This window comes from Clytia hemisphaerica, unplaced genomic scaffold (genome assembly GCF_902728285.1).
Source record: "Clytia hemisphaerica strain Z4C2 unplaced genomic scaffold, Clytia hemisphaerica genome assembly, whole genome shotgun sequence".
Classification (NCBI taxonomy): Eukaryota; Metazoa; Cnidaria; class Hydrozoa; order Leptothecata; family Clytiidae; genus Clytia; species Clytia hemisphaerica.
The window spans coordinates 156,988-184,723 of NW_027104018.1; the positions used below are offsets into that span (position 1 = coordinate 156,988).

At 35.5% G+C, this 27,736-nt stretch overlaps 4 protein-coding genes across 6 annotated transcripts in view; 3 read left to right on the forward strand and 1 right to left on the reverse strand.

Moving 5' to 3' along the window:
* LOC136811401 (calmodulin-alpha-like) overlaps positions 1–2,302 on the reverse strand; it is a 9,207-nt gene extending 6,905 nt beyond the window's left edge. Inside the window, exon 1 of the mRNA XM_067068004.1 lies at positions 1,985–2,302. Coding sequence (XP_066924105.1) covers positions 1,985–2,044 — 60 coding nt within the window. The 5' untranslated portion in view covers positions 2,045–2,302. The remainder of the gene's footprint in view (positions 1–1,984) is intronic.
* LOC136811382 (uncharacterized) overlaps positions 1–7,581 on the forward strand; it is an 18,894-nt gene extending 11,313 nt beyond the window's left edge. The window contains exons 5-10 of the mRNA XM_067067983.1: positions 3,228–3,740; positions 5,117–5,258; positions 5,843–5,975; positions 6,203–6,278; positions 6,461–6,553; positions 7,495–7,581. Coding sequence (XP_066924084.1) covers positions 3,228–3,740; positions 5,117–5,258; positions 5,843–5,975; positions 6,203–6,278; positions 6,461–6,526 — 930 coding nt within the window. The 3' untranslated portion in view covers positions 6,527–6,553; positions 7,495–7,581. The remainder of the gene's footprint in view (positions 1–3,227; positions 3,741–5,116; positions 5,259–5,842; positions 5,976–6,202; positions 6,279–6,460; positions 6,554–7,494) is intronic.
* Positions 7,582–8,586: 1,005 nt separating this feature from the next.
* Positions 8,587–21,668, forward strand: LOC136811380 (cyclic nucleotide-binding domain-containing protein 2-like). 3 transcript variants are annotated; one of them, XM_067067981.1, is made up of 12 exons: positions 8,587–8,661; positions 9,306–9,396; positions 10,333–10,403; positions 11,117–11,328; positions 13,782–13,817; positions 14,461–14,622; positions 15,408–15,699; positions 17,148–17,337; positions 17,858–17,996; positions 18,489–19,007; positions 19,496–19,895; positions 21,011–21,668. In XM_067067981.1, exons 3-12 carry the CDS (start codon positions 10,391–10,393, stop codon positions 21,202–21,204), a joined length of 2,157 nt encoding a protein of 718 aa, XP_066924082.1. In that variant the 5' UTR covers positions 8,587–8,661; positions 9,306–9,396; positions 10,333–10,390; the 3' UTR covers positions 21,205–21,668. The 3 variants fall into 3 exon arrangements, with proteins under 3 accessions (XP_066924082.1, XP_066924083.1, XP_066924081.1); XM_067067982.1 differs by lacking the exons at positions 8,587–8,661; positions 9,306–9,396 and adding an exon at positions 9,217–9,269; XM_067067980.1 differs by lacking the exons at positions 8,587–8,661; positions 9,306–9,396; positions 10,333–10,403; positions 11,117–11,328 and adding an exon at positions 12,720–13,118.
* Positions 21,669–22,999: 1,331 nt separating this feature from the next.
* Positions 23,000–27,736, forward strand: part of LOC136811383 (FYVE and coiled-coil domain-containing protein 1-like) — a 63,005-nt gene continuing 58,268 nt past the window's right edge. The window contains exon 1 of the mRNA XM_067067984.1: positions 23,000–23,156. Coding sequence (XP_066924085.1) covers positions 23,105–23,156 — 52 coding nt within the window. The 5' untranslated portion in view covers positions 23,000–23,104. The remainder of the gene's footprint in view (positions 23,157–27,736) is intronic.

Here is a 27,736-nt window from a genome sequence, read left to right on the forward strand (position 1 = left end):
GTCCTTGTCCCTTATGTTAAAGTTGTTCTGATGGAGGACATTGCTATTTTTGGTAGCCTTCACATATCAATAAGGAGCTTTGGTGTAAATGTTTTTTCTGATGAAATCATACTAATCTGAAACTATTAGGCCTTTATGAACTTTCTAGAACAATAATCTTGCTCCAATCTTGAGAAACACTGGAAAAATAGGTTAGCATTCCCTGCCATAATTTCACAGATTTCCTCTGCTTTCTGCTTGAAAACGCTGTCGTATAGCCGAAAACGAAAGTGAAACTGTGAAAACGTCCGCAAATTCGGGCCCAGTCCTCTTCCGAGACGGAGGCTAATTGACACCATCATATGATAAAATGAATCATTCTAATTTCATTCAGATTTATATACATTAAATTTATCACTAGCACCTCTTTAATTAACACTAAACCTCATTATAAAAATATTGACATTATCCTATCTTCCATTTCTTTGGGTTCCTTTATAGTATTGAGCGGCTGATATTTTCATTTTATACGGTACCAGTTTTTTGTCCTCAATAAATTCATGTTGTCTGTGTAGTAAATGGTTTTGGCCTTAGAGCTTAGCTTCTTGCTTTTAAAGTATTCAGTTGTTAATCATTATATGTCTATATAAAAAGTAAAATGGTTAATCGGGAAGGGAAATAGGAAAAAAAACTTTTTCTAATCTGTGACACATTTTGGTTCCTTGTGTTTTTGTTTACATTGGGAATCCGCCATTTTTCTTTTAAATCCGTTCACATAGCAACGTGATAGACCGTATATTTTATAGCCCGGGCTTTTACGGAAGATAGCTAAGAAACTTAACAAGACGATATCTCGAGATTGAAAAGGAGTTACGAGATGGTTGACCCCTCATTGGATCGGGAATTTAATAGAGAACAATTTGGCAGGGGTAAGAGTGGGTATATCCTGGGTATATAGAGATTTTCTGAAATAAATGTATTCAAACTGAGGCATTTTGGTTCCGATGACGTCATCCAAACCTGAAAATCCAATATCTGGAGTTTGAGCAGGATTTAAGCAATGATTGATCCCTCATTGGATTGGAAATCATCAAGAGAATCTTTGAAAAAGGGAAGAAATACTTTCAGTGAGGTGAAAAGTTTATTACCCTTTCGATGACGTCACTTAGGGCCCAAATGACGTCACAAAACATGACATTTGCGATTTTTCGAGTTTTGATCGGTCTCAAGTGGCAATTTTTCGTTCTTTGGGAATAAATCAGTCCATAATATTCCCTTTACTTACTATCCAAAGGGCTTATGATGCGTTCAGCTTATCTACTCCTCGGCGGGTGCGACGCCGGGTGACGGCTAGTTATATATCTATCTGTGGTCAAAACAGATTTTTATCCCACAGGATTTAAGGGATGTTTAACTTCTTTGTTTTTTTCTTTATATTTTTTCAATCAAAGTTTTTCATTTTTAAATATTGAAAAATATAAATCCTCTTAAACTGACCTCAAACTTGAAAGGTACATGTTGATTTTCAAAACGAAAAAATAATCGCGACTAGTTATAGCACGAAAAGAATTTTACGAGGTAAAAAAGTAAAAAAAGAGGCTGTTTTGCGTATCTGTTACAAAAGTAACCCCAGTCAAACCCATTTCGTAGGTTTGAGCGGCGAAAAACCTGCAGTGTCATTCTAGCAAGCAACATTGTAGACGTTGTTAATTGACTATTCAAGATATGCACCATTGCAATGTCTTCGGACATTACATCACGGACCCAATAGCTGATTGGTTGTAAGTGACGTAAAATCAGCCAATACGTCACACGTTACAACCAATCAGCTGCTGAATCCGTGCTGGAAGACATTGCAATGGTGCATATCATGAATTCGTGGTATGAAGGTTTCAGCGAATACTTACGTTCACTTACAAAGCATGAAATGTTTTGAGCTGAAATCGAATACTGATCGCTTGCAAAGCATTCAAGCTTGACTATGTGACCCAGAACAAGTGCATACCTGAAATCCGCTCATAAGGGGATATCGTAAACTCAATCTGTGTTGTACTTTGGCTGACATTTCCTATTATGTACCTGTCTACATTCCATTCAAAATAACGCTCCCCTGGTTTTTGCTCCAATTAGTGCTTTTTTTGGGAGCTCGGTATATTTCTTGGTTTAAATTTTCACACGCCACTTTCTTAATTTATTATGACTAGCAAGATGAAAGAACGAAAACGCTACTGGATGCTAAATATTTTTATAATTTTTCTGGAATCGTTCTTTCTTATCGCGCGTGTGTTACATTGTTCTGAACGTATCTGAAGAAAACACGTACTTCTTTCATCCCTTCAGGAAATTCTCGATTTTTCCTTTCCCTTTGAAAGAAATAAAATGTACTAAAGCACAGTTGCACAGTTCTTCTTTCCAACAGCGTATCTCCTCCATTCATGAATACGAGTTTAATTTGAAATCAATGTTATTCTAATGTTTTGATTTTCATGCTCACATTTAACGGTGCTATTTAGGTGTCCCTTAAGTTCATATAATGGCCAAATTTTATCCTTGTTCATTGTGAACTATAACTTTTTCAGCTTTTTACACTTTTGATTCTAAAAAATAGAACACTTCCTGAAAAAGGACTTTTATGAGTGTAAATTTTAGCCTAAATATCCCTTGTCTCAGGCATATAAAAGATATATACAGTTGAGGCTCTTTAACTCGAACCTCTATAATTCGAATGTCTTCTTAACTCGAACAAGCTTTTTCGTCCCTTCCGTTAACAATGCTTAGCTAGAAAAAATTTGTGTTTCCCGATTGTTCGAGTTACAGAGATTCCACTGTATAAATACCTGCAATCGGCGCCGAAATATATTGGCAATTTTGGGTACGTTTTTCAGAATTTAAAGATCGGGCGAGAATTGCAGTTTCAGTACTTCCACTTTGTTTCATTGGAGTTTTCGATTTGGGAGGGGTTAAGTGGCTTCCAGGTTATATTCTCAGCCTTATTTGAACATTTTTAAGCTTTTACATCCTGAGATCCTGAGGTCCTAAGTTTTAAGTCTAATGTTAAAACTCTACTTTCAAACCCTACTTTCAAACCGTACTACAAAGCACTTAAAAATTACTTGAGGTTTTAGAGTTTTGAGGGAATTACCCTTTTGTGCCAAATATTTCGGTGCCGATTTTAGATAAGAGTTGAGCTTTTGCTTGATTATTTTTTCATGGTCTCAAACTTATCATTATCCGTTCAATTTCCACAGGAAGAAAAACTGAACAACACGAACGTCGACCTTCTTCTCAACATCAAAGACAACCTAACCAAGAATATGGCGTTCATAGAAAAATACATCCACAACGTCTCATCCAACTCTCTTATTCATCAATGCGATGACAGCAAAAACCATACTGTTGCTGTAGAAACCTGTGATGTTTCTGTGCAGGCCAATTTCGGTCCACCGAATATTGATTCGGCAAAACATTCGAAAAAACACATGAGAAACAAAAAAGTACAAGTCGATTTATCTAAAGGAAATCTAAGTAGCCGGTCGTTGGAGAATAAATCGAACAACAGCGACCGGTCCCTTGAGAAAAGTAGGGAAGAAAAATCGCCGTCCAAAAGAACAATTTCAATTCAAACTAATTTGAAGACAAAGTCTACGAACTCTATAGCAGTTCAATGCGCCTTGCAACCGGCAAGAGAGCCTGCAGAGAAAAGCGGAAAACCAAAAGAGCGGACGCCACTGAAATTGTTAAACGGAAACGGTGGCAATACGGTAAGTTTTTAATTGCTCTCTATATCATACTGGCTTTTTGTTTAATTTCAAATTTTAAAGACTATCGTAGGGGGCCAACCTTTATGATCCGTAGCATATTTTGTTGAACGCAACCGCATGTGATGGGGCTCGAAAGTAGAGAGGATTTTGAGCTAGTTACAGGGGGCCTGCGAATTAAGCCGTGCAAGTGACTGATTTTACAGGAAAAACTCTTAAAGCATATTATTAAACATAAATCGAAGTCTCATTTTATTGAAAGAGCCCTAAGATGAGATTTCTTCACATCTATAGCAATTACTAACTTGCGAACCCTTTAATTTTCGCGCGGCCAAGTTTGCGAAAATAGGCCTACTTCGCCAGGGGGGAGGGGCAAGCAGTTAATACACAACACTATTGTGTATTAACTGCTTTTTGGAATTTTTCAAAAGGACCACCACCCCTTGACACTTACTACACTGTGTATTAACTGTTTTTGACTCATTAGATATATACACCACCCCCAAAGTGAGTCTGCATCGGCCGACAAACCGTCCCATTCAGGTCCACCGTGTATTTTCCCTTTAATTTGATGCAATATAAGGGGTTTTAACTGTTTTGAGACTACTTATGTCACAGATTTATGTCATTAGAAAATTTGATTTAAGTTTTAGAAAGTCGGGGTGCAAATCTCTCAGTTACCTAAGCAATGCAACAGTTAAATTTTTTACATTTTCTAAAAAAACAGTTAGTTGAGCGAGTTGAAAGATGATAGAAATCTGCAGTATTGAAGACAGATGGTGAAAAATTTGGTTAAAGGTCTGCAAGATAACTGTAGAATCTGGTAGAATTGGTTGTATAGTTAATTCAGCGAATCAGATTTAAGACCTGTTAAGACTAGAAAGACACATAGCAGCCAGAAAAACAAATTGTACGGGTGTAGTTAGTAAAAAAAACACCTACATAAAACATATTATTTTAAAGAACCCTTTATGCAATCAGATGCGAACAGAATTGACCTCAAACATGTCAAATTTTTTCTTTCTGCCATCTTGCTTTTTTTTTCTCCCGATCGAGATTAGAACATCATTTTCGAACCTTTTTAATTTAATCGAACCAACGTCTGAACGCGCCTTTTTTTATTTTCGCGCACCATATTTTGCGAAAAAGTAAACGGCGTGCGAAGATTTATGGAATTAAGTAAAAGATTTGGAAGAATTTCGAAATTTACATGGCAACTATTTATGTAATAGTTTAGAAAGCGTCAGCATTCCATAAGCCATTGCTGTAAATTTGAAGCTCAGAATTGAACTTTGACAAAATCTTTATTGAGATTGATAAATTTTTACCCTGTAAGATGTTTTGTATAATCTTTGTTGTTGTTGTATTCGTTTCTTCAGCCGTCTAGTTTGACCAAATCTAAATCCAATATCTCGAGGATGAACAACAAGAAATCTCCCTTCGAGATCTACAATGACGAATCGAATAAAGAAAATGTGGTGGCTTCGAACAATGTCAGTATGAATGCATGCCAAATAAAAAGTAAGTAGGCTATTTCGAAACGTTTCTTCAATCATAATCTAATATATGAAATCTTTTTCGACAAACTTTTACAAAGGCATGACATTTCTACAGGTCGTTTTGTTTAAAGTTTCATTTTGTAATGTGAATGGCGTTTAATGTGAATGGCGTTATTCACTCTTCTAGCAATCCTTAAGTGGGATAAGACATGTACTGCATTTTCGTCTATTTCCCTTTAACATGCACGGGGTACAAGTTGGGAGTTTCGAGTCGTGGAGGCTGGTTTAAGAGGCATAGTTAACTGAAGGTGCTAGAAAAACTTCTTCGCGCTTAGGAGACATTCGAGTTATAGAGGTTCGCAATCCTAGCAATCCTTAAGTGGGATAAGACATTTACTGCATTTTCGTCTTTTTCCCTTTAACACGCGTACGTAGTACAAGTTAGGAGTTTCGAGTCATGGAGGCTGGTTTAAAAGGCATAGTTAACTGAAGGTGCTAGAAAAACTTGTTCGAGCTTAGGTGACATTCGAGTTATAGAGGTTCCAGTTAAAGAGACTCCATCGTAGAACTTACTTTACTTACTTACTTTCTTACTTCTTCATACAGAATCGAAGAAAAGTGTAACAATACGTACGGAACCTACGGAAGTGCATTACTACGAGGTTCTTTCACCGCATATCGATACTCGGTTACGGCCGCGAAACGCTAACACTAGCTATAAAGAACCTTCACTGAATTCGTAAGTCAAAACTGCACCACGATTACTTGACAAAATCGTGAGTTTCCCTTTGTCTCATTTGTTCGTGAAAAATAAAATTCCGGTTGTTACTTGAGAAAGAGTTGGGAATAGATACACGGTTTTTGACTTATCCCTCGATTCGAATTAATCGGTTAATTTAGTTCAATACTTTTTGTTTCCTAATTATCCTTCACGTTAGTAAAAAACTATTCAATTTGCATTTTAAGGAAATTGCAGCCAGATTATCTTCCGACACAATTGAAAGTCAAAAAGAAAAGGAGGAGAAAACGCAAACCGGTTAACGTAAGCTGACTCATTTTTTGACCTCATTGAAATATCCAACCGTTTGCCTTCATAGTTGACCAGTCAAAATTTCTAATATCTCCTCGTACAAGCAGGAATTGTTTATTTGTTCTTAACTCATTCAAAGGTTGTCTTTGTAAGTGATTGATTTGACTGAGAGGAACAACCCTGACTTTTTTCAGGGGTCTGATTCTTTGGAGAACGCATTGGATTTAGTTACTCTTACTCTCAACGAATTACACCTCTAACCTTACTCAAACCACTGACAAATGACAGTAAGCCCGCTTATTTTGATTTACTAACTACAGTCAACTTTCACTATTTCGAGCTTTACTAACTACATTCAATTTTCACTAATTCAAGCTTTACTAACTACATTCACTAATTCGAGCCTATATAATTAAATCTTTCTTTAGTTCGAACTAAATATTCCCTAATCTGGTAACTTTTGTAAGTCAAACCTACGGCGAGCTCGAGTCATTTTACAATACAGTTGGCTCTCTCTAATTCGATCTTCGAGGCACGAAAAATTTTCTTCGAATTATAGAAAGATATTAATTACGTATAAAATAGTACCTGTAATACAAATCTTTCTCTAATTCGAAAAGGAAAATTTTTCGTCCCTTGAAGATCGAATTAGAAAGAGCCAACTGTATTATATAAAATGACTTGAACTCGCCAAAAGTTTGACTTGCATAACATACAAAGATACCTTTACTGTGACGGTTCTTGGACAACATACGTTATTGCACATGACAAATCCTACGTTTATCGTTTTGAAATCCCTAGCTTACCGTTTAGTATTAAATATGACTTTTACAGGCTAGTTATTAAAAGATCTTCTTGGTTTTTATTATCATGTTTGATTAGATTTATAGCGTCTCTCACAACAAGTTCCTTGGTCTCGCCCATGCAGGCGCGCGTGATTTGGAAGATATTTGTTTTTCGCCAGTCAGATTGATGTATTTTTAATTTACTTGCATTAGGAGCCTTTCATGTTGAAAATAAGAAAAAATAACAACATTGACCAACATCAAGAGGTTACGTAATTGTTTCCCTTTCCATCACTCAGCTCATTTTCCTAAACACGACAGTAGGATAGCTGTATTGAAAAGCATACATTTTCTTTACCTACAATTCATAGAATGCGATATTTTCATAACACTAGGATTCGTGTATTGGTAAGTACATAGATTTTCTTTCCGTATAATTCTAGAATGCAACAATGACGATTGCCGATATCATTTCGTTGGTGGAGGAAAGCTTCATTGCTGGTCAATGCTCGGCACGTGACAGTTTGGTCAGGGTATGATCGTTCCGTTTATCATATTATCTTGCTGTTACAATATTTAAGGGTGGTTTTGAAGACTCCTTCGTCTGAGAGTGACTTTTTGCTAAAAAAATATTGCCTTGAGTACACATTTTGTTTATAAGCAACGCCAATTTTCGGGTCAGGGCTGCGGGGTTGCTTAGCATTCTGGCTCATTTTCTGAAAAATTAGCTTTGATCACCCCTGATATTAGACCATATTTATGCTTGTTTGGTTAAGGTCTATCGTTTGCCATGGTTAGTTTATCTAAAAGCTTTTGCTTTACGAAAAAAAGATTGACAAATCGACTGATTTAAGCCCTCGAGCCTTTGCAGCTTGGTTGCTTATGAAAAAAATGTGTAACTACATATACAGGCCTACAATACCGCATAATTGCCCGTAGTCAGACCTTACATTTTTAAAAAGGGACATGGTCTTTTTGCCAGGGTCTGGTCTTGCACGTATTGAGCATAAAGTCTTTAGATCATACCCTTTCGCCTTACCCTACCCATTGCTACCCTAGTGAATTGAGTGTGTTTTTGAGTGGTTAAAATGATGAGTGTTTTTAAAAGTATACCTGATTGTACATATGTTAATTTATTTTAGAAGTTTTTTTTTATAAATAGTTGAATTGAAATTGGTGAATTAAATTATTGGTTTTATATGCTCGGAAAAAATTTATTTCAGAGTGACAGTGTGAATTTTTTGTAGAGAAGTTTTTAACATAGATTTGAAAAAAGTTGGAAACTATGCGTTTATAGCTGTAAATAATGATGCAAAATATTTTAGACGTTAGATTTTAATTTCAAGCCTTTAATAATTCCCCTATTTGGTCTTGAAATTTTGAAGTTTTTTTCATTAGTTTTTTTGCCTACCAATTTTATCAATCGACTCCCTCATTCATCGTTTCGTGCACGGGAATTCTATCTCTCAAGCAACTATAACAAGATTAAAAGCCTTCCCCTCTCACCACGAGTCTAATTAAATTGATGAATTTTTCAGTTCCTTGTCATTTTCCGTTATGAGAGTGTTTAATGTGTGACAGTCAATTTATTGTATGGAATTTCTATAAAAGTTTATAGAAATTTAGTTTTTTTTTCATAGAATTTTTCAAAGTTTGAAATATTTGTGTTGAAATATTTGGATGCCTATATATGGGCTATGGTAAATCGGTTTTCTTTTAAGTTGTTACGTTGTTAAGTCAAGATAAAATAAAATGGCGGCGTGAAAAGTGACCCAATAAGTCATTTATCAATGCCTTTTTATCAGTCATTTGAAAAGGATAGAATCAACCGATTCCAAAATATTTCTGTTGAGTTTTTATCACACCTTTATTTTATCATTCAACGATTTATTGTTTTGGCTTGATTTTTAAGGTTAGATTTAAATATTTGACATATGCACACTTTTGTGATAATCTTAGGCGAATAATAAAGATTTTCAAGATTTTTCGACTATACTTTTGAGATGTTGAAAGAAAAAGGTTTCGAAAAATCTGCTTTCACAAATTTTCTAATGAACATCACAAATAAAGCTATTAGTATGAACTTAAGGCTGGCTTTAATGATTCCGATTTAGACTTTATCTGTAAGTATTCTCGTTTTTCCTTTCATAGCTTTTTAATGAAAATTCAGTTTTTCTTTCGATCACAACATCCATCTTGTTTTGCTAAAACCAGCCAGGTAGAATTTTCTTCCTTATTTTCTTTCATTAATCAGATTTTTTATCAGTATTCAATTTGAAGCTCTTTTTGGCACATTACTGAGGAACAACAACGACACTCGTAGCTATCATGATAACAATACCAAGGTACACGTTTTTTTTTATAAGAACGTCAAGAATTTTCGAAGCCTTCGGATGTTCTTAGTCTTTTGGATTTGAAGCCTAAAAATGTTCTTAAAATGTTCGTATTTTCAGCATTTTTTGAGCATTTTGATGTAATTTCTCAAGAAAATGCATGTTTTTAAGTCTCCAAAGCCTTAGAATGTTCTTAGAATGTTCTTAAATTTTTGGGCCTCGAAGCCTTATGTTCTTATATAGTTTGTTCTTATAAAAAAAACGTGTAATGCTTCTTACGTCTTTCTAACAATAATAGCTACACGTTTTTTTATAAGAAGAAATTATATAAAAAAAATTTAAAGCTTTGCGGACTCGAAAACACCCGATTCTACAAAAAATGGGTTAAAATGGTCACAAAATGGATAAAATAAGAATATTTTTAGGCTTAAAACCCAAAATGTTAAGAACATCCGAAGGCTTCAAAAATTTTGGATGTTCTTATTAAAAATGTGTATCCTTGCATCAGGGTTTCGTGATAGAATGATAGCCATAAAACTGAACATTTATACACGTTTTTTTATAAGAACATCCAAAATTTTTGAAGCCTTCGGATGTGCTTAACTTTTTTAGAGTTTTTAAGCCTAAAAATGTTCTTAACATGTTCTTATTTTGACCATTTTGTGAATATCTTTGACCATTTCTTTAAGAAATAGTGTGTTTTTGAGTCCACAAAGCCTTAAAATGTTCTTAACTTGTTCTTATATAGTTTGTTCTTGTAAAAAAATGTGTATGCGACTATTCAGTCCTCTTTATAATATTTTCCAGGAGGATCATTTTTCTTAAATTAAAAGTTTTCCTTAAAACTTTTTTTCACAAGCAGTCGATAATAAGTCTGTATTTGTTCCTTGTCATTAAAAGCTTCTGTCTTCATTTACGAACTTACATTTTATTGCATTTTTATTTCAGCTATTGGAGGATGGGTGATGATGTTAGATGATCAATTCTGTCCATTTTCATATTAATCATGGAATTGAGAGGTATCTATCATATATATTTTTTTAATACCCATATATTTTCTCTTTTTATCACTACAAATTGTTGACAGTAAAGAGGTCAATAAACTATTAACCTGAAGTGCTGAAATAAAATAGAATTTCTAACCTTCTCTATCAGAAATTTTAAATATATATGCCGCACTTTGGACGATAGTATGACGCTAAAGCTTTTTCAAGCAGATAGAAATTCTACAAAGGCTATCGAAACCCTAACACTTGGTACTACAGTGAAATTTCCGTAACTCAAACACATGCGGAGAACACATGTTTGTTCGAATTAGGGAAATTTCGAGTTTAGGAAGATTGGTTTATAAGGCATTGTTACTGAAGGGACCGGAAAACTTGTTCGAGTTAAGGAGACATTCGAGCTATAGAGGTTCGAGTTATGAGAGTTACATCATAATAAGTCTCCACCCTTAAAGAGCGGTTGCAAATATGTCGATTCGAGCTATTTATGGAATTTATATGTTTATTATGGAAATTTCGAGTTATAAAGTAAGGTTTATAAAGCATTGTTAACTGGAGGGACGAGAAAACTTGTTCGAGTTAAGGAGACATTCGAATTATAGAGGTTCGAGTTATGAAGACTCCACTGTATCAAAGTTTATCTTTTCAAATTGCCTTAAGAAGATATTGACCATTTCTCTTTTTTTTCAACTAAACATATTTTTATCTGGAAAGTTATTTTTTTTCAGACACTAAATGGGCTGCGAAGACTTTCAAACGATGGAACAGCAAACCAGCATCGCCAAAAGTCTCGCCAAAATTAATACGAGGATTATCAGTGCCTAGCAAGATTCGTAAGAACGAAGATTCTCAATTAGTAGCGAAAAACCGAGATTTTACCAACATTTTATTTTCAAAGGAATTCCTGAAGAAATTCAATTCAAATGTCGACCCAAGCAAGGTAAAGTCGTGTCACTGTTTAGGTGATTTCTACAGCTTTAATTGTATTAGCGACACGAAGAGGTTCCTTATTTTGATCAGAATTTAATCTCTTGCTTAAAAACGGGACTATGGGCTGTCATCCCGAATCTCCGGGGGAGCAACCAGAGTGTTTTATTACGTGGTTATTAAAAAAATTTTTTTTTTCAAATGTATTAAATCAGACTTTCTCTGACAATGAAAAAAATTATTTGTAGAATTTGAGATTTGCAGAAGTTGAGCCTTTAACAAGATGGTCTATGTTTCCAATTTTAGTTCTGGTTTACTTAAGACATTAAATGTTGGACTTAGTAAGTGTTAGTAAAGCTTATTTTCTGACGTCAGAAGGTTTCTTCGGCTAAAAGGTTTCATAGTAAAGTGCCTTGTTAAACTATTGTTTAGTTTATTTCTCTTTGTGCCTTGTGACCGTTTGTGACTTTTATTTCAGAAAAAGCTTTAGGTTTTTCGAATTTTTCAATCTGAACAAAGTATATTTAGTAATAGCTTGGTGTTTATGGAAAGCACCCTAGAGGGGTTGAGTCTAGGCAGCTTGTAGTGGAATAATAAGTAGTGAATTGATGATATACACGAATTATTCGCGTCTAAACGCCCTCTTTGGCCCAAATAAGAGCATTTGACATTACACTATTGTTATTTTTGTGTAACGGAGCTAGCTGCAATTTCGTTTTTGTCGTTAAAATATTTATGTTGGGAAATGACAGATGAAACTTGCGACAAGTATAATGAAATTACAATAAAATGCAGAGAGTAGAATACTGAATAGAAGAATAAGACGAAGAATGAAAAATGAAGATTTTAAAACTCGTGAAACTTTACGGATTTGAATGAACAGTGTAACATGAGCTATACGGTAAGAGATAGATTTAACATGTAGTCTTTTTTCATACGTTTTTTAGCATTTGTATCTTTATAACCAATCTTTGAAATTTCTTTCTTCCGAAATGAATTTGAAAGTAAAAATTTCAATCACGATTTAATATGGATGTCTATTGGAAATATTTGGTGAAGAAACATCAGTCAACTCATGTCGAAAGTGAAAAAGGGAAGGTACTGTAATAGAAATTCTTTCAATTTGTTTTGATTCACTCCTACGTGGATTATTATCTTTTTAACCTCCGAAATACTGGTCAAAATTAAAATGCAACAAATTAGTGAAAGAGGAAGGGAGATGATAGAAAAAAAAGAAAAAAGAAAAAAGGTTTTATTGGTATTAAAAAACAATCCTTTAGTGATGATGGTTGCACTAAACTTTGTGTGAAATCTTAGCCAGTTTTTTTTTCTTTGCTGGAAAATTGACGTCACAAGTTTGAAATGAAAATATGATGGCATTGCATTGCTCTCAAGAACTTCAATTACAGGAAATTTTCTACAGTTGTAAAGTAAAAATCAGATCGCATACACACAAAAAGGATTATTTTTTGAACAGATACAGAGGAATTTCATAGGTTTTTTATACAATAATCCAATAAAATGGATAATGGAAAAAGCACGAGAACATTTTCTCCTAAAGTTCATTTAAGAGATGCAGTTCGTAAAGCATATCAACCGCCTAAATCTCTAGCGTTGATACGTTTGTTAGATCGTATTCACAGAAATGAAACTCCAGGCAGTGGAAAAGATGCGGAAATTACATCAATGGAAAATCAACGCGAAATATTGAAGAAGAAGATTCAACGGCGTAGAGCAATGATGAAAAACAAATTACGTGTTGCCGTTCATTCGGCAAACAGGGAGCAAAAAGTTGAAAAGATAGTAAGAGTATACTATATGTGAGATTTCTATGCTTTTGAGTAGTTTTAGTACAAATGCTTAAAGTGATAATCAGATGGTTTGAGATATTTGGCCGGCAGAAAGCTTATGGACTTGAGTAAAACCTCCAAGTCTGTTTGGGTAACTATTTTCCAAAGTCAAGATATCGCAGTTTGAAATTTCTGAAAATGGGTTCCCACACGGTTCTTACGCTGGAATTGTATCGTTTTCTTATTAAAAGCCAAAAACTAGTAATTTAGATATCTCGACTTTGGAAAATATTTAGGTAAAAATATTTTGAGGTATTGCTCAGGACAATAGAAAGATTACACATGCCAAATATCTCAAACCATCTGATTATCCCTTTAATTTCGATTTAGTTCAATAGATTCTGCTCTGCAATTAATTTATTATATATCACATTTTTTAGAGAAAAGACTACTGAGTAAGACTAGAAGACTAGTAAACTATAATGCGCAGCAGTGTAGGTGCAGCGGGTCCATTTAGGGCGCCGAAAGAAAAGGGGTACAGAAAATGCTCCTCGGGTTAGTAATCTCGGCGCCCCTTTCCCACAGACAACGGACTCTTAGACGAAAATTTATACCAAAATATTCTTGAGGTGGTTATCTATTATTATAGAAGTATTATGTATTTTATTCTTTTTAGTGTTACAAGAAATACTTTCAAACGATGGCAAGAAGGGTAAGGATATTACTCTTAGGTGCCAAATAAACGGGCCCCCCCCGCTTGTTAATTTTTCGAAAATTTTCCAACCCCCCCGGACCTTATTAGGACCACCCCGTTTATTAATTTTTAAGAATATTTTCAGTTGGCAAAAAGAAGTCCCCTTATTTTGCTCCAAAATGCCTGATTTTAGCCTATATTTACCCCATTTTTGGGTTTTCAGAAGTACAATTGCCAACCCCCCCGGCAATTAGGTCCCCCCGTTTATTAAAATTTCGAAAATTTTCCAGCCACCCCGTTTATTCGAACCCCCCCGTTTATTTGGCACCTAAGAGTATATACATTTAAATCATTTTATCTGGATGGTCTTATTATCAAATGTGTATGCCAATCACAACTTGATTGAATAACAAAAAGTTATACGTATGAATTGGTAATACCCGGGTTGAAAAATTATATCGGTGCAGTCAAAACATGTGATTACTCGAAAAAGTTCACATGGTTTTATCTCCATATGTTACCTACATATTGTACTTTACAACTTACAGTTAATTACTTTATTAGTGTCAATAAATTTGAACCAATCAGAAATAAAAGTCATGTAACAAGGACATAAAAATTTCGAGTACTGTAAAAAGCATGACCTGTGTACATTATATAGGTGTTGTTACTGAATCGAGTGTTCGCGCGAATGCGTGCGTGTGCAATGGAAAATGGTGATCACTCAGGAATTTGTTCGAATGCAATGCAGCTGAAAGATTCAGTGCAAGAAGAAGAAAGAGATCTATTGTTCAATCCTAATAACTTCAAATGTCGGCAACAGGTATTGATTTTGTTTCCTTGAGTAGAAGTTTTTTTTATAAGAACATCCAAAGATTTTTAAGCCTTAGGATGTTCTTAACATTTTGAGTTTTAAGCCTAAAAATGTTCTTAACATGTTCTTATTTTCACCATTTTGAAAGCATTTTTGTCCATTTTCGTTAGAAATTGTATGCAAAGCCTTAAAATTTTCTTAACTTGTCCTTAACATTTTGGTCATCCAAGCCTAATGTTTTTCTATAGTTTGTTCTTTATATGAAACTAACGTGTAGGAGTTTAGCGGGAGCTGAGACCCTTTTCTTTGTGAGTATTAAAAATTGTGGATTTCCGTCTCAGGGAAAAGTATGTAAAGATGTTTTTTCCATTTCAAATTTCTGTATAATTCACAAAGTTTCAAGAGTATGTGCTAATTTGCTGTGTAAAATCGATTTTCCATTGTTGCTTTAACCACCACTTTTTGACTATGTTTGTATGTTCTTCTCGCACACTTTTCAATATAAGAACATGCCTCGATGCTATTATAAAAAGCCTAGGCTTTCAATCCCAAACATCACAACACTTCCAACAGATGCCTGGATAAAAGGAGAGAGGAGTTGGAAAAGTTTCCAAATTTTAATTAAAGGGTGGGGTAATTGCCGTGGGTGAAATTGAGCTTAGTATTGATACCCAAAAAAACTATAGACCGAAATCCGGCTTTTTAGAGCCAAATCAGAATCTCTGATTTGACAGCTGAAAATATTTTCAAAAATCAATATTCAAAAAACACCTTTTACTACTTTGTATCTCCAGGTCTCTTTTCCAATATGGGCTCGTAAAGTTTGCAAGTCGAAACCCGAGCACCGAACACCGGAACAGCTTCACAATATAGTCAGTATCATGCGTCAACTCAAAGACTTCCGTAAATACTCAAAGAAGATGCAGTTATTGTTAGCTAAGATCGCTCGTTATGAAGGCTTTGGGAGAAGACGTGTTGTGATTAGGAAAGGACATTTTGGTGTTTGTTTTTATTTCGTTTTCTCGGGAAGTGTTGGCGTGGTAATCGATACTGACGAAGATAAAGCATTTGACAAAGACGGGCGGAGTGAGTTTACATCCTTTTTTTGTACTCTACTGATTTTTATTGAGGACGAATAAGAAACTAGTGCATGATATTCATGACGTAATGTTTTTATGCGGAAACAGCCCGGTTTATGGGGCGCCAAAGCGGAAATAAATACTATCTTTTTAAAACAATACTATCTTCGTTTAAAACATACTATCTTTGTTGTAAACATACTATCTTCGTTTAAAACATACTATCTTTTTTAAAACATACTATTTTTTGCTTAAAAAATACTATTTTCGTTTAAAACATAGTATCTTTAAAAAATAATACTATCTTTTTAAAAAATACTATCTTTTTTCGAATATAGGTTGCCTCGATTATTCAAATTTGTGTAATTTTCATTTTGAGGGGCGTGTAATGGGCGTTGGTTTTTCGTGTTTATTTTATATGGCCTCATCCGCCCACATGCGGATACACTTGGTGTAGCTAAAATCTCATCGCTGTCTGAGGGCTGAATACTTCCTGTTCAACTAACTCCATTTAAAGCAGCTTTCAGGCATTTACACCATAATCAATAGAAGAAAAAAAGGACATGACCACATAATATTGAGATCAAAACCAAAACAGTGGTGTTTTCACCACATTTTGGACTTTCTGTTCCGCCATTTCCATATAAAGCATGTTGTTCTTTCCATCCAGCAAGCATGGTCCCGCCGTCCCACCATGCGCGGGTCATGCATGCAAACTTTAAAATGAGCGAGGCAAGACGTGCCAACCTCGTTTCCAGACTGTTTTCGAAAAGATAGTATGTTTTAGAAAAGATAGTATTGTTTTAAAATAGATAGTATTGTTTAAAAAAAGATAGTATCATTACAAAAGATAGTATGTTTTTAAACGAAGATAGTATGTTTTAAAACGAGAATAGTATTTTTTCAAACGGAAATAGTATTTTTTGAACGAAATAGTATGTTTTAATCGAAAATAGTATTTTTTTAAAAAGATAGTATGTTTTAAACGAAGATAGTATTGTTTTAAAGAGATAGTATTTATTTCCGCTTTGGCGCGCCATACCAGTTTTTGCTGTGTTTAAAATTTGCCACTACTGGAAAAAACCGAAGAGTTTCAATAGAAAACATTACGTAATGAATATCATGAAAGTGACAACCCGTTTTGTTCACCCGTGAAATTAAGGGTGGTAAAAGTCGATCTGGATCCAGATAAATAATAGCTAACCGTCGCCACCACTCGAATAGTCACTTTGATGAGTTTTTTTGTGTCAATATTTCTTTGAGATTCAGTGTTTTAAGTTCTTTCGTCTCAGCGAAGTATATAAAGATGTTTTTCTCTCTCGAAATTTTGCATAATTCACCAAAGTTTCAAGAATATGTATTAATTTGCTGTGTAAAATCTATTTTCCGTCTTAGACGATCTTTTCTCTGTCCATTAACGAATAAGCTTTACGACAAAATTGATTCTTTCCGCAGGTTTGGTTAATGTAATGAGGAAAGGAGACTCATTCGGAGAAGTGGCTTTGGTGCAAAAATGTCGACGTTCAGCAACAGCCGTATGTATGGAGTATACAGAATTCCTTGTTATTGATAAAGATCAATTTTACGAACTGGGAATTGATAAGTTTGCTGAAGAAGAAATGATGTTTAGATTCAACTTTATGAAGTAAGTATCCTAATGGGCACAAACGTCTTTTGGACTTCTAATGTACGTTTCTAGGACGTCCAAAGGTCTTAAAGCCGTCCATTGAATGTTCATAAGACGTTGCGTGACCCTAGAAATGATGAATTGATCAATCTTTCTTTTTTTTGCGTTTAAAGGTTCTGTTTGCTGGATGGGAACAACGTTGGGATTATCAGAAATTATCGGCTTTTGCGATTTAGTTATACTAGTCTCTAGCGGGCGTTGCTACGCCCTTCTGGTATATTGCTTGGATAGTATTTCTGGATAACATAACAGTTACTGGATAACATTATATTGGCTGCTCTTGAGACAAAAGTTTTTTGCCATTATCCTTTTTATAATTCCTGCATGCCTGCCGTAACAGGTTTCCAGCTAGGAATTCAGGAATATTCTCAAATTTTTTTGGCTTTATAGACTGTATTGAAAGGAATAAGAAACCAGAAGCTCGTCCTTACAAAATAATAAAAGCCTTCATATATTTTTCTGTTCTCTATGAAATCAGAAGTTTGGATATCTTTTCAACGTGGAAAGACGATGACTTAATAGAACTGGCAAGTGGTGGGCGAAATATGGAATATTTATGCGACAAAGTCATCGAAGAAGATTCTACTAAATCTGAGTTTATATGGATTATTACAAAAGTGAGTCTAAATTTTTGTTATGAGACGACACACATCACTTACTTTAAGGCTACAAGACTGAGACTTGAGTTCGGGTTCACCTAATACTTGCCTCGACCAATGCAATTAATTTTTTAACGCTTTTCGAACCTGGTTAACCCGAACCCGTTTCAAGCAGTATTATTTAACCTTCTTGGAATCTTTGAACATTCATCTTGCTATGCGATCACCGCGTTTACCCTACCAAACCAAACGCATAGTGACTTAAATTCACTTGTCAGGTCTTCTAAACCCTAATTCAGACCTTAGAACACTTCCTGGTCACTCATTTTTACTATGTGATCACCGTGTTTACCCTACCAAACCAAACGCGGTGACTCAAATTCACTTGTCAGGCCTTCTGAACCCTATTCCAGACCTTAGAGCACTTCCTACACTCAATCACTCTAAAAATTTATAATATGTGCGATATTATTATCAATTTCCAAACAAACATATAATTTTTTTGTTCAGGGCCACGCTCATGTTTTACGTCTATTGGATCTACCTGTACTGGAGAATTTACAACGAAACGAAATGTTCAAAAATCAAAAAGACCGCAAAAAAAATCGGGAAATGACATCTGCCGGAACTAGCCGGAGTGGATATTACTCAGCTAAATCAACTGATTTGAACTCTAAACCAACTTCTCCGGGTGGGTTGTTACCAGGATATAACACACCCGCCCGATTAACGCCAGTCTCACCCATATCAGAAACCACTGTAAACCAACAGAGAAGGTCTATCAAGAAAAGAGATTCAAACCATTCATTGAGTTCCGGATACTCATCTGATGCTGGCCGGACTTCACCGAGACAAAACTGGCAGAATTTGCGTAAGAAAGCAATCAAGAAGATTAAAACGCCGAAATTTGTGAATCAGTTATCAGAAATCCCCTCGTGGCAAAGAATAGCAGGAGCAGAAAGCTGCAAAGGAAACCTTGGACTGGGAGCATATATCAGGATCGATACTCTAGGTCATGGTGATGTCTTTGTAAGTCAAAAACGTTGTTTTAGCTTCCATCTAATGTTATTCAGATGCTATGAACGTTAGCTGGACGTTAAAGTAACCTTGTTCTCATGATATGATTACATGGTCAGTTTGTTTTCGTTTTAAATTTCACTTGTTATCCTTACTTGATGAAGGAGAAGTCATATGAGTCTAAATACTCATTAGTTACTAGGTATGAAAATTTCAAGGTACCCTTTATGAAGTGATGGAGCCAATTTTTTTGGGGAAAATAGTCGCCCACCATGGTTGAGCGGCGAAGAAAATCTTTCACTTTTTGCACCTATTAAACATCTTAAAACGTTTTCTAATTGGGTAACAACATTTTTGTTATGACTTTAGAAAAAAATTAGTCTGCTAAAAAAGGATCCATGGCGATCCGACTGCAATTGTAACCAATATACTTTGTATATTCTATAGCTATTGAAGAATATATTTGATTACGAATGAAAACCTGATCTCTTTACACCCAGGGATTCAAATATGCAGCAAAAGAAGAAAACCGCCACGTCGACTGCTTGAAGAAATTTGTCCTCCTTAGTGCTGGATGTGACGTCATCAGAATATCCAAACCAAACGTTCAAAAAATGACAGATAATGAAACGATATCAAAAATAGAACAATTCGAACCGGGTTACCCGTCAGACGAGATTCTTTTCGAGGTTTATCGACGATATCATGACTGGAGAACGTTTAGAGAAAAGTTGGTGGATGATATTGCGTTGTACCAAACCAATGTGACCAAAGCCATCAATAACCGTTCTTTGTCCATACCGAAAATTCCAAGGATTGAAAATAAAGCGTATTCCCGGATTCAATCTCCTGTTGAACATTGGAATATGCTTAAAGAAGAGGGACACTTAAAGCAGGAAGGTTCGTAAAATACTTGTGTATCAAATCTGAGAGATTGAAAATTAATGGTCTTCAAATATATCGAGAATTTTGTCATTTTAACGTTTTTTCAGAATTTAAAGTTCGGGCGAGATTTGCGATTTTAGCATTTCCAATTATTTCATTTGATATTTCGATTTTGGAGAGGTGTTCAGTGGCTTTTAGACTATATTCCAACCTTATTGGAACAATTTCAAGCTTTTGAACCCTGGAATCCTAAGCTCTTAAGTCTCATTTTAGAACTCTACATTCCAAACTAACTTAGAGCACTTAAAACATTCGTAGTGTTTAAAATTTTGCAGGGATCCCCCACTTTAACTCGTACATCTTATCCATGAATGTTAAGGTCAAATTTGGGTTAGTTGGAAATCTCTTTACTTCTAATATTTTCATATCCGATACATCTTCTGTTGAAACTTAATTTAGGCGTACAAACTTTCGTGAGCATAAATGTTCGCAATTTTCGCAAATTTTAGCCCTTTTCGCGAAAGTAAATGTCTTTGAAAATTCATTCTAGGGCCATTCGCTAAAATTCGTGCTCGCGAAAAATTCTCTCTAACATAGAAAATCTGTAAAAGTTCTAACCTAAATAAAATGTAAGATTTATTGAACTTGTTAGCCTGTCAAAGCCTCATAAGTAAAAAAACAAAAGTTACAATCAAATTCAAGAAGTATTTGTCCCTCTAAGCCATTTTATCGTGTGTAAATGTTCACTTAATGTCTCGATTCGTGAAAAGTAACTGTCGTAAATGCCGCGATTTTTCGACCACGTGAAAGTTTCTGTTTGTGAAAGTTTGTATACCTCAAGTAAGTTTGTCATCCTTTGCTCAGAGTTTACATCGACACTGTTCCAAACATCAGATATTTCTCCCTTGATCTACTTGATGTCAGGCTTCAGCTCATCGCTCCCATTTGTGTATAGTGCATTCCTTTTGTCATTTATTCTTTGTCCTATTGTTATTTTTTAGTCCTGATTTTTTTGTATTTTTTCTTCCACATATTGTTATATATTGGGTTTTTTGAATTACAAATTGTCATGGTTAGTCGCTATAGTTTGTATTTTCTTCAATGTGTATATGACTTCATTATATTTCTAGAAAACTCCCAATGGAAGGTGACACCAATTCCATCAACTGAAAAAGATATGGACGAAGTGATCAAGAGATTACGTGCCGCCCCTTTCCTTCAAGACCAACTTTTGAAAGCTAAAGGAAGTCAAAGACAACTTATCCTGACGCACGGCGGTGATCGTGTTAACCGTTTCCCGAAAGTTGTGACCATAAAACAATGATAACGTAATTGCTTTCTTAAATTTGAAAAAGATTTAACAAAGAGGTGGAGGAATATCGTTTCAAGTCTTTGGCTTTTCGAAATGACCACCAAAAGACGATATCGATAATCCTTTTGAAATAAAGATTACCATTCCTGCTGAAAACAATTTTTTTAAATTTGTAAATATTTATGTACAAAGCCGTTGCACGGATTGCACTCCATAATGAGACCATATTTGCACGTGACGGTTCCGTTTCGCTCCAAAACGGAATGAATCCATTCTATTGGTTAAAAGTGACGTAACACTTGAATGTAACTAATAGAATGGCTTCATTTTGTTTCGGAACCGTCACGTGCAAACATGGTACATACATACTATCTTAAAGTTTTTTTTTGAAAGAGTTCTATTTTCTTTGTAAATACACGCGATACTATTTATTAAAATTTTTGTGATATCGTCAATATTTTTGTATAAAGGAATAAGTGTTGATGTGTCGTCTGTTAGGCCTTCCCCTACAGAATAGTAGCTAGATCATGTTTGAATAGTGCTACTTCTAACCGAACTTTGTGATGTGTTCACTTCACAGCAGAGACAGTTAGTATTAGGTTTTTCTAAATCACGACTAACAATTAGCACTGTTGCCGTCCTCGATGTTGCGGATCAAAAACTGCCGTTTTCTCCAAATCGTTTTGGTCACTGCTTCGCCCTTGAAAAATAGATACTGTACATGAGCTTTTCACTCTTTTAACGAGGCTTAGTCACTCAGAATATTTTAGATAAATGTAAAAATAACCGTCTCTCCGCTGCATAGAAAACAGAGCATGTAAAGTTTTGAAAAATTCTAATGAAAAAATACCCTGAGTATCAGACCATGTTCACACGTTACTGTTCCGTTTCGCTCTGGTATAACTTTTGTTACCGATCGAGAGTGTTCGTATAGGTTTCGGAACGTTTCGGAGCAAGAAAACGGAGCAGTTCCGTATACCAATGAAAAAAGTGGAGCGAAACAGTTTCGATCTGTTTTGCTTTGTAACGTCTTCTTTTTTGACATTTCGAATTTTGACGTTCACACTTGTTTCGGAACCGTTTCGGAACGGAACCGTAACGTCTGAACATGGTCTCAGGCCGTGTTCATTAAAAGAATTCCATTGTTTTAAAGTCAGTAAGAAAATTCAGTGAGAATGGGAAAAATACATGGCGTGCTACCACCTCAATCAAGCAAAGCCAAAAAAATGGAGCCTGCCAAATTACACTATCCATTCTATCAAAAAGTATTTATCTCTATTTATCCCCCAAGCTCGCTAACATGTCCTAGGCAGCTAGGCATTATGTTAACAATGGCCAATCCGCGGGCCAATCCTATTGCTACCCAGGGGGGTACTACCCTTGCCGACACAGACGGGGGTGCTCCGCTGAGGTTCGAAAAATGGACCCTACGTAATTAGGACTCGTTTTTTCAAAAATTTCTCCGAAATTTGCGAAAAAAGTGACCCTGAATGGGAATGAAATTCCGAAATTTTCTCAAATTTTCTACATTTTCCCCAAATGCATTAAAGCATAAACTTAGGTTTACAACCTCGTCCCCGTGTATCCCAGGCTTTATTTCCGTTACTGGATTATTATTGACGCCAGAGAATACCCTGCGTATTATCTAGCGCTATCATTAAGCGAGGTTGAGGCTTGCGATATTTTTGTGCATTTGGGCTTCCCAAGGGCTTCGATATAATTTATACCATTCCCGGAAAAAAACCGGGAACAAGATGTTACGGGCAGTCTTGTCTTTTTAAACATTTCGGACCTTGTGTAACAACTTGTAAACATTACAAGGATCAAAATGGCGACCGTTTTATGCAAAAAAAATTCTTGAATAAAATAGTCAAAGTGTTTGAGTAATTTTGATACTTCTAACAGTTTCAACATGAGTGCTGGAAAATATTCACCTCCTGAGAGACTTATCTTCGACGTTCAAGGTATATCTTTTTTTGCGAAGCACCATCATGATGGTGTCTGATATCAGTATCAGACATCAGATCTGCAGATTAGCCATTAGCTACCGCCGTGAGATTGGGTAACTTGCATCAATGGAGGCTAACATGCATAGCCCTCAAATAAAAGACCTGGCTTATCATTAAAATACAACTACGCAGCTTCGCTCACAGCTCTACTCTACCATTTTTGTTTTGATTAGAAAGTTATCCGATCTCACGGTATACACTATACACTACAATTCAGTAGGGAAACCGCCATCCAGGATCCTGCCATTCTATCAGCCAGCAAAAACTGAATGACACTTGTAAACTTAAGTTTCTTACCATTTTACATCGAAAACAATCGAAAACATTACTACTTCCCGAAGCCGGAGACCAAAGCAAATGATCTTTCTTGATGAGGGCGCCCTTTTGGATCTATTGTTAACTAATTTAAAATGGTGGACAGAGTTGCGGAATGACGAAGGCACCCACTGCTTCGAGGGTGGTAACGCCAAAACGCCCAATATGACCAGCCAACAGAAGGCGAGTTTGTTGCCGCGCGATTTACGTCATGAACTCCACCGTAGCGAAAGCGCGAACGACATTTCACAATTATAAGAATATCTTATGTGCTTAAAATTCTATTTGACTTTGAGAGCTTCATGGAAGATGAAGAAGTAGAAAGATGAAAAATGCGCTGGTTAATTTTTTTTAAATAGGTGTGTTCTATCATTGTTGAAAGTTGAAGAAATTTCTACCGACGCATAATTTTTTTACAGCCAATTAAAGGCACAGTACATATGCTTATACTTACTATGTTTGCTATATCATCTAGGCAAAAAACGGTAAAAAAAGACACAAACACAATTTTTTTATGAGTGTGGTTATGATTTTTTTGATTGCGGCCGCGTACAGGAACTCGCCAAATGTTCCTAACTGCAATTGCGGTTTATATGAAAAATGTAAAATCAATGGTTATACCGCAATTGCGAGAGAGAGAGAGAGAGAGACTAAACCTACCCAAAAAAAAGGCATAGGCCTCATAGCTATGAGGATCACAGCGCATAAATTAAATTCAAATACTAATGAAAATACTATACTATCAAAAATAAATAATATAGTAAAGTCCTAGTGGAAAATACTAGTCGAAAATAATATCATCAATGTAAACAATCAAGGGGCAATTTTCACAGAATAAATCAACTTTCTCCATTCCAATTTATTCATAGCTAAATCATGCCAAACATTAGGATCTATTCCAGATTTTTTCATACATTTATTCAAAGATCGACCGTAGGTGTACCTCGGAGCACCACGACGCACGAGGACGTTTCGCACGAACCCAACATGATAACATTTTCCTTGGAAGACGATTCCAGGGCATTCGTATAACATGACCAGCCCATCTAAGTTGTTGACGACAAATATAGGTATCGATAGACTCCAACGAGAGCCTTTCTAACAACTCTGAAGTGCGTTTATGATCACGGAGGGACACGCGACATATATTTCGAATACATCGTCGATGAAACGATCTGAGCTTATTCAAAAGTTTCTCGGTCAAACACCAACATTCAACACCATATAACAAGATGGGTAATATGAACGTTTGATAAACATTTGCTTTTACTCGAACGTTTATTTTTGAAGATGAGAACAAAGAATTTCTGATCATGCCGAACGCATTGCTAGCCTTTTGTATTCTGCGATCAACATCAAGGTTATCTGAAGAGTCACAACTGATAACACTTCCAAGATATGTGAATTCCTGTACGATGGGAATGAATCGGTTACCGAATTCTATGTTTGATAGGTCGACTTGATCAAAGGTAGACGGGTCTTCATACAAACAAGGCGGTTTGGAACAGAAAAGAACGACAGACTTTGAGTCGGGAGGTCCTGAATGGACTTCCATCCCAAACCTTTGAAAGTGAGTCATGCAGAGCAGTATCCCTTGAGTGACGTCTTCTCTTGTATCAAATATAAGAGCTGTATCGTCAGCGTACTCTGAATCATTGACTTTATACTCCTCCCCGTATGCACGATAGCTGCGACCAGTCATCTTAGCATCTTGGTTTGATCGAAAAATACAAAGTGGCAGGTGGGTTGTAGCTCTCCATGTTATCATTACTGCCGCAAGGAAGAAAGTGAACAAAATGGGACCGAGAATGTCCCCTTGCTTTACCCCGATGGTACAGGTCATCGTATATGTAACATCATCTACGGTAAATTTCACCTCGAATTTTTCATGAAGTGATTTAAGCAAGCTGATCAGTTTCGGTGGTACTCCGAATTTCTGTAAAATCAACCAAAGTAGTTCCCTTGGTACGCGATCGAATGCTTTAACTAGATCAAGGAAAAATACCCATGACTCTTTTGAATGCTCTCGTCGCTTTCAGAGGGCCATTTTGACTGTGAAAATTGCGTCGATACAGCCACGCTCAGGTCTAAAACCACATTGCTGCTCGTGATCAAGACTTTCTTCTATTGGTAGAAGACGTGAGTGTACCGCAATTGCGGTAAAGAATAACTAAAACGCAACTAAGGGAATTCCTTTTAAATATTGTTTGTGTGTGTTTGTGTTAATACAACCAACCACTGGCACTGCACTGTAAGTGTCCCGTCCGTTACATACCGTGAGTGGTCCTAAACCCGACAGCCCTGCCTAATTCCGACCCCCCAAATAGCTATTATGAAAAAAATTCTATGTTTATAAACATTCCCTCTCCAAGTTGAACGATAAACTATTGCAAGAACTCTCAAAATAAAACATCTAACAAGATGGCTATAATGTCAAGATGCCAATTTATGTTGGTAATTTAAAAAGTGTGAATCGTAAAAAAAATTACATTTTATATATAATGCTGTTTTATTGCTGTTGTCATTTATGACATTGTACATATTGCAATAAAAAATTATGTTTTGTATAAGAAGCAATTATTGTTATTTCTATTTGGTTCAATCCAGGCGTAGTTAATCGATATAATCGATAATCTTGAGTAATCGATAAATAATCGATAAGTAATCGATGGATTAGATATCGATTGACTGATAGAATCGATAGGTAATCGATACTCAAGATTTTTTCAAAGCTCAATTATTTATCAATCAATTTTGTCATCGATTGTTCATCGATTATAGATCGATTATACTTCGATTAAATTAAGTATCGATTAAAAATTGATCGGCTATCGATCACAGCTTTTGATCGATTACATATCGATTAAAATCTGATGAATCATCGATCAAATAGTAAATCGATCAACTATCGATTCGTGATTGATTATTTATCAGATTTTAGGGAGTGGTAATTTAATTGGATTAACTTTTGCCATTTTCACGAAATTAAAAGTAACATTTTTCGCTGATCTCGATTGGGATGTACTTTTGAATTGAATCCAATCCCCTGGTAGCATAGGGCCTAGAAAAGCTACTACACTCATTTTTTTATAAGCATACGGTAAATTTCGGCTGAAAAATTCTCAATCCCACGGGGGGGGCACTGACCTTGACGACCGACAGGTACGTGCCGCTGGAGTTTCAAAAGTCAATCCTGTCAGAAATGAAATTTGATGAAAAATAGAACCTGTCAGAAGAAGAATTCGATGAAAAACCTACCCTGTCAGATTCTACTGTGAAAAGCCTAATACCCTGTCAGATTCTACCCTGAAAAACCTACCCTGTCGGATTCTATGTTAAAAACCTACTCTTTATACACGTTTTTTGCGTTTTTCGTAAAGTATAACGTGATATCAACATTTCCAGGCTAAAAAACTACAGCATTGCATAAACATTAAACCTCAATACCTGGAAAAGAGACCAAAAGAATCGACAACGAGAGTTATGTAATTACAAAGTAAACATATCTTTAATATTATTCAAAATCATCACTGTCTACTTCCACAAAATGTGTTTCAAAGCTAGAAAGGTCATACAATATTATAGATGTGCAAGAACAAATAGAACGCTAAAGTTTCAAAAAACGTAATAATGAACGTAGATAAATTTCAGATATCCGTTTCCAGGATTACCGTAGGATCACATAAGATTCCGATTCCCGCTCTAGCATTAATGGCGCTTTTCCGGGATCATTCCGCTAGTTTTCCCGGGCATACCGGCAGAAAAAAGTGAATTAATCCAAGCTGGCAAATCATAAAACGCAAAAAAGAAGTAATGTTTTGATTATTTTTATAATCGGCCAACTTGTTTCATTGTTTTCAACTAGTCGGAACTAACTATCATCTGTTTTCAAGTGACAAGTGTGGAATGTTATAGCAGGAATCGGAATCTTATGTGATCCTACGGTAAGGTTCTCAAAATCAGAACTGATGAAGTCTAGGTTTGAAAGGACTATTTTTCAAGTATAAGCTTTAAAACGACGCTTTTACAAAGAGGACGAGAGGATGTCAATGAGACTAATACAGAAGAGTCGAGAGTATTTCTGTTCTACAGCTGTTCTAAGCCTACAGCGGAATGTCTCAACGATATGGGAAGAAACAAAACATAACAGTTGAAATAAAAAATCTGAATCAAAATCTGGAAACAATGTTGTTAGTACCACTATTCAGCTGAACATTTAT

What these genes read in the sequence shown, in the direction of transcription:
- LOC136811380 (XM_067067980.1), top strand. Translation starts at nt 12,837, where the DNA reads ATGGATAATGGAAAAAGCACGAGAACATTTTCTCCTAAAGTTCATTTA. An exon ending in AGCAAAAAGTTGAAAAGATA is followed by an intron (nt 13,119 to 13,781) that starts GTAAGAGTATAC and finishes TATTCTTTTTAG; the next exon opens with TGTTACAAGAAATACTTTCA. An exon ending in TAGGTCATGGTGATGTCTTT is followed by an intron (nt 19,008 to 19,495) that starts GTAAGTCAAAAA and finishes CTTTACACCCAG; the next exon opens with GGATTCAAATATGCAGCAAA.